Below are 13086 nucleotides of genomic sequence, written 5' to 3' on the forward strand. Positions count from 1 at the left end.
CACCAACGCCGTGGCGAGCAACTTCGAGTCTCGGGGCCACCGGCCATGGAAACCTCAGCTTTATATCTCCGTATATTTATATAGGTATACAAGATCAACCCCGTGCCGCTTGTATATACCCAGGATGTGAAATGGATGAAATATCCGTGCATGGAGAGCGAAAACCTCGTCCTCTTCGCGGGAGACCAGCCATCGCTACAATCGGGACAGTTTCTTGGATGTATTTTGCACGATTCCATCAGCCATTTCATTTATTAATTTTTTTAATCATCATCATCATCATCAGCATAAACCTTTCGCTCTTTTATTACACATTTTTCGCTATTAAATTACTCGGCAAACAGCTCCGGTGGATTATCAATGCAACTGAGTTAATGGAAAGTTGATACCAATCCAGTACATCAGTTTAAAAATAAATTAGAACAGACGAGAGAAAGAAAAACTATTTTTTACTATCAAAGGATCGAAAAAACGGGACATTTTAACGGTCTGTTACCCATATCTACCTACTCGTACTACAATTCGTTGTTTGATGTTTCGCCCATGCCAGCTTAGTAAGTACCAGAAGATTCAAACGATGAGTATTTGCTCAAGAGTCTGTACGTTTTTTTTGTAAGGAAGACCCTGGACAAGCAGAATAAGAAAGGTGGTTGAAAATATCTAAATAAAATAACAAAAATGTTAATGAAAATAAAGCTAAAAGGGGTACAGGTAAAACGAGTGAGTCTTTAGTATGGTATGAGTTACTATGTAGACGAAATTACGTGGGCAACCAGTTTGGAATTTAAGTTCTTCTTGTTTGTTGGGGTTTTTGGCTGTTGCAGTTTATTTTCATTAGTAATCAAGAGAGATCTTTCAGACTGCACGACGCCCCGAATCGATTGACTACCAATTGGAACAACCGATTTCTGATGCCGTAGCTTTGGTTATTCATCTATACTAATAGATATTTTATCTTAATTTATGTTGTGAGTAAATAGCTGGTCAGTAAACGGAAGCATGAGTTGCATTGAGTCAGGAAGCGACAGTAATTTGTTTGTTTGTTTGTTTTTATTAGCTTAGCTTTGTAGTTTAGGTGGATTTTTTATTTTATGAATGAACTTCCTTGTTGAGTTTGGAGCGTTACTTGGCTCGCCGCAGAAGGCATTGTGGATATAGATGGATAGATATGGGTAAAAAATCCCGGTGGATCTGTCACTGACCGCAGCTGATACTTTCGAAATAGTTTGTGGTGTAGCGGATCATTTAATACCAAAGAGACAAAGTAAGCGATTGGGTCATCGAATCGACAGTATCCTGCTCCTTATTCCTTATACCTGGAGGTATATGACCGCCTAAAGACCAAGGAATTATTCCGAAGAACGGGCCTCAAGGAAGAGTCAAGAGTATCAAGGCACTACCGTGTCAGTCCGAACTAACCTAAGGACAAATTAATAAAAGCTGATGAGTTTTGAGAAACACGATATCCTGGATCCTCGGTAGAAGTATATTTTCGTTTACGGTAGTCAATTTATCTATAAATTCGCTAATTTATTACCCAAGAGGAGACCCGGGTATCCGTTGACGCTTTTTTTGTCAATGGCGTATCGGCTATTTCGTAGTCGGGAATGATTTATCTGCGATTTTCTCACCAGATAACTAAATAAAAATAAGTTTTAAGAAGAATGAGATGGTAGTTGTAAGGAGAATCATGTAGACGAAACCCAAGTTAAGGGAAAGAGGTCAAACTCTCGACGGTCAAGATGAATGTTTGGTTTTTAAAATATATATGTATATATAAGATTTCGATTAGTCGTGAGAATATCTTTGCAGAAATTCCATTACCAAGAGTATAGTTTACCTGTGCTTTCTCCCGGATACTGTGCATCAACATCTATATATTTTTGCTTATTAATATATATTTATAATTATTGATTCATAGAAACGCTCTGTGGAAGTAAGCTTGTAATTAATACTAGCGATCTGCAATCGCTATTTGACGTGAGAATTTAGAATTGTGAATATAACTAGATTAATGAGTTTTTGATATTTTTGATCACAATTTTTAGAGTTTGGGTATCTTTAGAATAACTTAAAAAAATAATATTGCTATGATTGGATGTATTACCAGTTATTTAATGAAAATGGCGATAAAAACAATTAATAAAACCAATAAATTGTTTAAAACTGCTCCAAATTTAATTGAGAAAATATTTTTCTGTACGAAAAAAAATGGATGTATCAATAAATTTTAGCTAGCGTCAAATTCAAATTCAATTATTGGTTGAAATAAAATTTTTATTGAAGCCAAAAAATTTGTTTTCTGCACCCTAGAATAGATTTTTTCTTCATAATAATTTTTAAAGCCCATTCATAAAAAAAATGTACCGAGCTGGGTCGTATTTCCTGTCTTCCGATAATCTTTTAAATACACAGTTAGGATGTTAAATAAAACACCTGCAAAATTCCTCCACGACCTAGTGGAAAAAGTTATTCTGAGAATTGGAATGACCTCGCCCGACAAGACTCGTCTCTCGACTCTCGTCTGGTGATGATGCTGGTTATAGTTAATGGTAACTGTACCCCAGCATGTGTGTGCTAGGAGCACATTAGTTCCTAGATAATGTTGAGAACGAAACTCTAGAGAGTCACCGATAGAAGAAAAAGTGGACTGGATGATGGTGGATGGTCTTATCAACCGGTAGTATGGAAGCTGGAGACTCTGCCTGGAGGCTCTGCATCGGGATCCGGATCAGGATGATTATCGAGCTTACTCAACTCAGATTGTCACGCATGGCATCTTACAGGACAGAATACAGAGCACAAAGCACACACACACGCTCGTTTCAGCTATTTGATTATTAGCTCCAGGTCGTAAGAGTCTTTTTGTTGATGTACATAGACCGAAACTGGCCTTAGGTCATATCAGATGTCCGGTAATCGTAAATCCTCTCGATACGCTGCTATATAAGACCAATGACACTGGCTGACATTTATTATGCTAGTTGTCTCGGAGATTGAAATGGGAACGCGTTTAACTTGTTAGCGGTGGTCATCGTGGGTGGATCGCCTGAGAAACTAACCGCAACAGAATAATCTACAAGAAAAGGTTTTTTTTTTATTATTTATACAGTATTTCTTATGTATACTCCTGTGGAATGTGATCTCGTTGAGTCATTCATTCACCCAGCCAACTTTTACAGCCTTTAGTTGATAAATCATCTCACCAGATCCAGAGGAAACAGATTTTCTGTTTTCTTACACTTTATCTGATTACGACTGAGATTTATCGTGAAACAATTAAGATTCGCTTGGATGCCTTCTGGAATCGTCAATTTTGTTCAAGTAGACACTTGTGATACTTAAAATTGAAATTTAGAACCAATCTAGGATATTTAGTTGAGAAAAAATAAAACTTTTTGGTCTAAGAAAATCATTTTGAAGAATTAGATCATTTTTTAGTCAAAGAGAATTATTAAAATACAACGGAAAATTCTTCAAAAAAAATTTATTTCCATTGAGGAAATAAGGCAAAAATTTATTGTTCAGCCGGATAATAATAAAATCAGTAGACTAATTAGAGCTGATGAATACATATGGACTATCAACACCTGAATGCCTAAAATAACAGAACTTTTTTGCAAAGAATTTAATCCAACCTGAACCCAGGACTTAATAACTCAGTTAAGCAACATTGATGAGTCATCAAGGGAAATTTCCCAGTGCCAGCGAAAAGTGAGGCAAATAGAGTCCGTCTTGTTTGCACATGTAACTGGCGTGCTCAGTAATTCGCAATAAGACATTCCTCAGTAGAGCCAGAGTGCAATAAATGGTGGACCTAAGTCGAGAGAACGGTCGAGTACGTACATACACATTCATATACATACGATCGGTTCATTCACCTGCTTGCTGATCTTCACTTCTCTTTTCCCCTGGTCACAGCGCATGTTCCTCACCTTTAACCAGGGCTCCCCTTCCCCTTTACCCCTCAAACTTTGTCTTCCATGCCTTCTCACTTGGCTCCGTTCTTAGTTCTTAGTTCTTACCTCAGCTCTTTCCACCATGATCCATGATCCTACCCATTACATTGCCTATAAATCACCCCACCGATCCTAAGATATACAATCCAACATAACACTTGCGATCATCATCCAGCACAGCAGTCCTATTCCCCTTCTATCCTATTCTATTTCAAGTCTCTGAAAAATTTATCCAGTTTATCCAACACAGCTCATTATTCGAATCGTCGACAATGAAATAGCTTCTGCTTATGGTTTACTGATAAATGAATCTTTTCATTTTAACTTTATTCATTTTTAAATCTAAATTTACTCTCAAAAAAATTTTCATATGTTACCATATCAGGCTATGTGCATGTCGGTAATCAAATTTTTGATTAAAAATTTGTTTAGTAGATGGTTAAGCCAAAAATCAATGTTAGACAAGCCTCTTAAGGTAGTACTACCGGTTTTAAAATTGACGTTCAGAATCTAATGAAATTTGGCATATTGGTACTTTATAATATCATAATTAAGCAGTTAAATTTTTAGAAGCCTGGCGAGTCCTGCAAAAAAGATATTAATATTTACATATTTTTGCCTTTACCATTAATCCTTATGGAAAATCACAGACTTTATTTTATTTCACAAAAGTAGACGTTCAGATTCGTATAAAAATTAAGACAACAAGAGAAAATAACATCTAGAACATATTTAATAATAATCAGTATGGTTTCCGAGAATATGAGAATATTTACTAATAAAAAACATTTAAAATTTATCTCTGTCTCTCTTTCTGCAACGTGATTTAGTAAAAGGAAATCTACTAGATTAATTAAATAAAGTTAGGTTTTGGGATTTGACTCTTGTGGTAACAGTAGTACTATTTTAAGAGAATCGAAAAAAAATTTTTATTTTAGAACTTAAATACCTTAGAAATTAACTCTCTGGTTAGGAGACGATTTGACGACCATGCGCCACCTGTTGAGAATTTTCAAAACTAATTTTGAAAAATTATATATGACTATATTAGGTTATATATGGGCATATTAAGTCATATATGTCCATATTAAATGAAATCAAGCCAAATTTAAATATATGGCCAATATATTTTTATTTCTCAGCAATTTTTATATCAAACCATATTTAGCCCAAACATGTAAGACAAGAAATTTTCTGATGAAACCACATAAGGTTATATATGAGCATATCAAAAAAATTTTTCATAGTTCCGGAAATCGAAAAAATAAAAAAAATTCTACCAATAATCGTAAAACAAAAAAATAACAATAATAACGGGATATCATAAGCTAATTGGCAGTAACTTTTGACGAGGCATTGAACTGGTAGAATTATGAAAATGTGTAAGTAAAGTAAAGGTACAACGTTTAACGCTTAAAACTAGGATGAAGATGAAGATGAAGATGAAAATAAGCGGTTGTGGTGGGATTTAGAACGGCATAATCGAGTTCGCGGTGGTATCGGCATTCCGGAGATTCCACGACAGCCGACAGCGTACTTGTTTATACTTTATGCCGGAGAAGCATAAGCAGAAATGCATTTCACTGGCAGACTGAACAAGGACGAGTCGCCGCCCGTGTGGATTTTATGCATTGTACCTACCCATAAAATTAGAGGCAACATATATCAATAGGGAGTTCCCTGGAAGCATCTAAGTCAGCAAGTCTATCCGCGGAATCTTAAATCCGTACCGGACGATGCTGATGGTCCTTACCTTCAAGCATCGACAGCATTGCCGGGTTCTGAAGATTGAAGAGCGATGCTTGATGGTTGCCTGGAATCTCACCAGTAGCACTGGCCCCGGTAGCCAAGGCCTCGTCACCGTTTACCGTAATCCATCTTCATCTCTTCTCGGGCTCGGGTGATGCTGCTTATGCTTACCAACACCACCAGTCACTACTGCAGGTGACTAAGTCCCTCAAGGATCCTGTTTGCCGGAGGAATTCGCTCCATCTTCAAATTAAGCTACTATGCTTCATGATAAAAGTTCAAGTACACTGGAGAAAAGAAACTTTTTAATTTGGAATTTTATTTTCAAGAGATTCATCCTTTTGAATCAAGCAAGATTAATTATTTTTTAATCAATTAAAATTAAATTTAAATGAAAACATCTTTCATTTCAAGAATTTTTCTGCTTTGTAAATTATTTTTTCGACTGAAGAAATTAGTCTAAAATTTTTTTAACTTAATTTTGCAAAAATCAATAATTCTGATATATATTTTTTAATTTTTGATGAAAATTCAAGGCTAAGATTTTCATATTTTCTTCAATAAATAGTACTAGCAACTTTGCAGTCACTATACATATGACTACCGTGACTTGTGAACTATGGATAAATAAAATTGTGTTTTATCAAATAATGACTTTTGTTAAATTGCACTGTACTTTCTTAAATATTGACGTTTTAAAAGAAATAAGCTCATCCTGATGTTACACTCTTTAAGAGCTTTCATTTGAGTACCCACATGCATTTTCATATATTTTTCATATATACATATATATATAATATATATAAATATATGAAAAATTGATGTGGGTACTCAACTGAAAGGTATCGATAAGTGTAACATCAGGATGAGCTTATATCTTTAAAAATGTCGATATTTCACAAGATAAAAGGTCATTTTTTATCAAAATTTTTCTTATTATCTTAATAATATAGATTATAAAATAAAAAAATTTTTTTTCTTTACTAAATAAATATTTTACGTTAATATTTATCAAAAAACTTACTTAAAAAAATTTTTGATTGATCAATAAAATATAAATAATGCATAATTTTTTTTATTTGCGTTCCAGAAACCTCGCGATAGGAATAGGCATACAAAATTTTCCAGAAGGCCTGGCAGTATCATTACCTCTGCAAGCCGCAGGATTCAGTACCCTCAAGAGCTTCTGGTACGGACAGCTATCAGGGATGGTCGAGCCGATCGCAGGAGTCCTGGGGGCCGCCTGTGTGTCCCTCGCGAGCCCAGTTCTTCCTTATGCGCTGGCATTTGCCGCGGGCGCGATGATTTATGTCGTCGTCGACGACATCATCCCGGAAGCTCATCAGAGGTATGTGATAAACTTATATACATATATCTACATCTATCCACTAAGTTAGTAGCATGTGTCACGGTTGTAAATGCTCATCAAAAATTGATATGCATCACCATGTACTTGATTATATCAACTCCCTACAGCATGTATCTCTTTGTACTTGTGCTCATACTCATAACTATTCCTTAGTGTACCCCATAACCCATAACAATTCACATGCCCGCTGTGATAGCAATCATGGGTAAATATCCACAGGTGCCAAGACTATCTAAAAACTTTTTAACAATACGTTAGACAATTATCAATCCCGTATCATTTTTTATTCTTTTATCTAGTCCCGCTTTTATTGTTGTGATTGTGAAAATTTTATCTCTTTGTGGTTTTATCATCCATGTGTTCTCTCTTATTTATTTTATTCATCACATTTTTAATATTTACGCAAACGAATCTCAATTACGCGTGTGTCGCTTAGACAAAAAGTCATTTTTTGATCCTAAACCCAATCAAACTTACACAAAAAAAAAATATTAAGGACGTTCCTAGACAAGAAAAAGACACCAATAGGTAATATTTGATAATAAGCTTTTTTTCTTATATTAAGCTTTATAGAAAAAAAATTTTTTTATAATGCAATTATTGAAATAAAATTCCAAAAAATTCTAATTATTTAATATTCAAATTATATTTATTTAAAAAATTTAAAGTTCATATAAAATTTATGTTCAAATTAAGGACGTTCCTAGACAAGAAAAAGACATCAATAGGTTATGGGTATCGGTTTCTTTCTCACGCACTAGTGCTGCCTCTCTTTACTTATTTCCACTCACGTAAAATATCAAAAGTCACTAACTTCAAAGATTTTTTATAAAAAAATCAATACCGCTCGTTTATGTTATTTTTGATAAAAAATACTTGTTATATTTTCAATTATTGATTCTCAGTTTTTTAAAACAATCCTAAGAAAAGTACGATTGATATTTAATAAAACTTTCGCTTTAACCTTGACTATTTAAAAAAATTCCTGCATATAAAGGATACTTATTACTCAAAATTTCAAAAAAATTCTAAGAAAACAATTTTTTCTCAGAATGTCCTTAATTAGATTTAAGAGAAAAATTTTTGGACTAAAAAGAATTATTTTTAAAAAGCTTCATCTTGATTTAAAAAAAAAATCTTGAACTTAAAATTTTTTTAGCTTAAGTAAAAAATCTAATTATTTTTTCTTAATATACTTTCTCTAAATTTTTATCAATTTAAAATACAAATTTTTTTCTTAAAAGTCAAATTTACTAAATATCTTAAAACAAGATATTTTTTTTCAACGCACGAATAAAAGTCATCGTTTTAAATTAAATATAAAAATAATCCCAAACTAGAAAGTAGACTAGCGGTGTTTTTCCCACCGACACAAAAAGCCTTTTCACTTTGATTTAACAAATAAACCAGACAAATAATAACACACTGTTAAGTACGGCAACAGTATATACAAATATATCTATACACTGTACAGTACAGAGACCCTTTTTTATTAAAAACCCGGTGGGACCGGGTGCTTGGCTGCGGACCCACCGGCAATAGGTCAAAATGTAAACTATATTCCATCCATCCGACCCAATGAGGAGATTGAATGAAATGAATTGAAACGAGATTTTGGAAAAGTATCTCACGGAAATTAGGAACAATTATTCCCACGTAAAAAAATGAGACAAGTAGGTAAGGTAGTTGGCAGTACATTATATTATGGAATTCCAATTAGAATCACACGAATCTCAAGCTACTCAGCAACCACTTGAACTGCATAGTCAATCAGGTTGCAGTGGATAGGAGGAATAACCAGCAACACACTTACACTCCGAAAGCTGTTTTCTTGTGGGATTCACCACGATTATTAGGGAATATAATAGCCTGTGACGTCATACGTCCTCTACTCGTGCATACACACAAACAAATAATCTAAATATAAATATAGTTAGCGTTAGCGGGCAAGACGTGGCGAATTTCTTTCCCAGGACCCGCTAGATGTGCATTGTCATTGTAATTGGCTTCTTTTGTATTTCGCGTGCGATCTAACCTTCTCTATAGATGTGTAGATGTACTACACTACATACTTACACTCGGACCTGCTCCGCTCATTCCTCCATTCGTTCGTTTATTCGCTCATTCCCTCGCACACAATCATTCCCTCTTTTACTCCGCATTTATATTTTATAAATTTTGTCGGTCTCACTCTCTATTATTCACTGCACGGGTATATGACGATCTAGACAAGTCCTGAGACACCGAGTCGGCGCTTGCTCCCGAGGGTATAAAAATCTAGGCGAGAAACAATCTCGGCTTCTGGGGAAAAATTATCTTTTATTTAGAAATCAAGGATATAAGGGCTTAGTTTTTTAATTTCAGGGATTAATTATTATTATGATTATGATCACAATCAACGGGACTTACACTTACTTACCAAGTACATTTGCTAGACTGAAAAAAAAAATTAACTTAAATCAAGAGAAAAATTCTTGAACCAAGAGAATAATTTTGAAGAGTATTATTGTCTTTAATCAAGACGAAGAATTCTTGAATCAAGTAAAATTAATTTAAACCAAGAAAAATTTTTTAGTTTAAGAATTTTTCTACTTAAATCAAGATAATGAAATTTTTCAAAAATATTTTCTTGATTCAAGATAATTTTTTTTTCAGTCAATTCTTCGTTTAGTTTGCTGTAAATAGTTTAGCAAAAAAACAAAATTTATCATTTTTTTTTTTAATATTTAAAAATTGACAAAGATTAACATTGAATTTTTTTATTTTGAAAATTGTCAAAATTTTTTTGAAAAAATATCAACAAATTTTTTTTTTATTTTGAAAAAATAGCAAACACTTAAATATTTTTTTAATGATAATCTAGATTAAAATTGACAATATTAAATATTTCTTCAAAATTTTTTTAAATCAAATTTTATCTAAAAATCAAACTCACAAATAACCAAAACACCAACAATTAATTCAACTAATTTTCTTAACTTGCACTACTTAAAACAAAAACCCGAATTAGTTCCTCCCTTCTCTGACAACGAATCGGATTAATATTAATAATAACCTCGCCGGTCGTCATACAAATAAAGGTGTAAATTAGTGAACAGCAGAGCGCGAAAAAGAAGGTGATATTTAGCAGATATGATGATTGATGTGGCAGAACGCCCATGATGTGGTTAAAACAGACACCGAGCCGCGGCGTTTTACAACGGTCACTTACAATTTACGGACTGTGTGGTAATTTACAAAATCAACAACCCGTGACAAGTGGTATGCCGACACAATTGCCGATTCTCGCTAAAACCGAGCTTTATTTCATCGTTATTTCATTAGCCAGCAATATTATTTTCAACTTGTGCTTTCATTTAAAAAATTTTCATTTAAATCCTTCATTTTACAAATCCAAATTCTGAAAAATAAAATTGAGATTCGATTTTTGAGCCAACACTAATTCCCACTCATTCATCTCACAATAAAATCATTATATTAACAACTAAAATATTAAAAAAAAAATAAAATCACCACAAATCACGCCCAGTCCTCGTCCTCGACCTGCAAGCCCCAAAATAATAATCAAAACTTATTATTAATGGGTAATTTTAAATAATTTGCAGTGGAAACGGCACGTTGGCCAGCTGGGGCGCCATGGTTGGCTTCCTAATCATGATGTCTCTTGACGTAGGACTTGGTTAATTGTTTTAAAATTGTTCTTCACCAATCTGGAGACAGTATTTTATTTTTTTCTACTAGATCTAATCAATAAAACAAATAAAAATAATTAAAAATACAATTATCTTATAATGAATATAATTATAATTGTAATTATAATTATAATTATAAATGAGGAGTTTTTGCTCAACCGATCGACGACTGAGTGGACGTTGATTAAGAGCCAAAGCATCAGTCAATAAAATAAATAAAAAAGGGTTAAATATTTACTAATGAGCCTTCACGTAATATAACTGATCTACGTGTAGCTCGAATAAATTTAGTTAATTAGTTCTCGGTGTGTTATATGTGTTATACATTTATATTAAACTTTTAAAATAGTTATTATTTAACCCCGTGAATTCGATAACTCAAACTATCTTGACAACTTTCTAAACAGCCATTAATAATGATCCCCGAGATTGATTATTATGTTAAATGTGTACTTGTACATATGTGCAGTTTATAATTACAAACTTATGAATTTATATATTTAATTACCGACGTTAATTGGCTGATGTTGTTATCGCCGTTTTTTGAGTTATTTTTTCCTATCTAAGCTCGAGAATAATTAATTTCAAGCCGCTGTGGTTTTATTTTGATAAAAGTGTCAGCACATATTTCATTTAAACAATTACGTATTAAATTAAATAATTTTTTTTCTGAGTGTATAATTTTGCGCATCTTGTAAATAATTGAAAATGTATGTTTATATTTATATTTTCATACTTGATGTATTTTTGGAGTTATTACTGAAGGATTGTTAGATAATTAATTGATAGAGGAATTGAAATTAATTAATTAATTAATTAATTTTTTAAAAATTTAATCAAAAAGACCAGGGCTCAAATTACATTTAAAATTATTTTTTTTTTTTTTAATTAAATTTTTAGACAGATTTTTTAAATAAAATTAAAAATTCCTCGGTCAAATTATTTCAAATGGTGCATTAAACTAGCATTAAGAATTAAATTAATGAAAGGCTCTAATAGATCAAATAAAATTAAAAAAAAAAGGTGCAGGGCACAGAAATAAAGAATATAGCAACTAATAAATAAAGTGTAAAAATAGAGATGATCTTCTGTACCATACTAGGGATTTGGAGTCCCTGCTCGTGTCTTTGTTCAGAAAACCCTCAGATTATAGTTTTCCCGTTTTAGGTATCTAGGGTTTTCTCGGAAGACTATAAATATAAATATCTTCGTATTTTTAATTTTTTCCAGGCGAGGTTTGTAATGTATAGATAATTTCACTATTTAATTGTAAGCATCAATATAAGTAAGTAAAAAAAGTAACTAGGTAATACTCTTTTTGAATAAATAATTGTTGGTGTTACGAAAGTGTCTTGATTGTTATCAGACGATGTAATTTCGTAATGTTTATACATGATACCTTTGATTTTTAAATAAAGTAATTTAATTTTAATATTAACTCATTTTTTTTTTTTAATTATTTACTGTGATAATTGATTAAACTGAATTTTTTCAGGGAGTAAAAAAAATTTAGTGTCCATTTTTTCTTACAAAAAAAATTCTCAACAAAATTATTAATTTTCTTTTTAAATAATTTTTTTTTAAGTTTGCAAAATTTCAAGGAAAAAATTTAATGTTCATTTTTTCTTACAAAAAAAATTCCTAACAAAATTATTAATTTTTTTTTTTTAAATAATTGTTTTTAAGTTTACAAAATTTCAAGGAAAAAATTTAGTGTCCATTTTTTCTTACAAAAAAAAATTCTTAAAAAAATTATTAATTTTTTCAAATAATTTTTTTTAAGTTTGCAAAATTTAAAGGAAAAAATTTCCCAAATAAATTTTTCTAATATTACTAAATTACCCAAATAAATTTTTCCAATATTAATAAATTGCCCAAATAAATTTTTTCAATATTACAAATTTTCACGGACAAAATTGCCCCAATAAATTTTAACAAAGCCCGCTTTTTCTTCCCAGCAAAAATTCTAATTCCAAACTAAATACAAAGTAGTATTCGTAAAATTTCCCTGTATTTAATTATATATAGGCAACAAAAATGCCAAAAATGTTAAATTCTGTAAGTACCTAGCACATAGAAGTAACTAAACTCAAAAAGAGAAAGGTCAACAGATAAATCCCGAGCAAATGTAACAAAGCGCTTAGCCCTCAGGCCATAGGGGCGAGGGTTCGAACGTCAGCTGTACAACTAGGGTGGGGTGTATCGGAATTGAGTCGTGGTGTGCTGTTTTATGCACCAAACGCCAAGTAGCAGCAGTCTTTCAATGCACTTGGACTCGTTCGCTCTTCTATCACTCGTGTTCGTGTCTTACATGTAC

General features: G+C 32.3%; 1 protein-coding gene across 2 annotated transcripts in view; it reads left to right on the forward strand.

Annotated features, from left to right (window-relative positions):
* Positions 1-11069, forward strand: part of LOC123268861 (zinc transporter ZIP11) — a 29662-nt gene extending 18593 nt beyond the window's left edge. For both annotated transcript variants that reach the window (XM_044734278.1, XM_044734279.1), the window contains exons 5-6: positions 6799-7056; positions 10683-11069. In XM_044734278.1, coding sequence (XP_044590213.1) covers positions 6799-7056; positions 10683-10761 — 337 coding nt within the window. In that variant the 3' untranslated portion in view covers positions 10762-11069. The remainder of the gene's footprint in view (positions 1-6798; positions 7057-10682) is intronic.
* Positions 11070-13086: the final 2017 nt, after the last annotated feature.

The sequence above is a fragment of the Cotesia glomerata genome, linkage group LG7, assembly GCF_020080835.1.
Source record: "Cotesia glomerata isolate CgM1 linkage group LG7, MPM_Cglom_v2.3, whole genome shotgun sequence".
NCBI lineage: Eukaryota > Metazoa > Arthropoda > Insecta > Hymenoptera > Braconidae > Cotesia > Cotesia glomerata.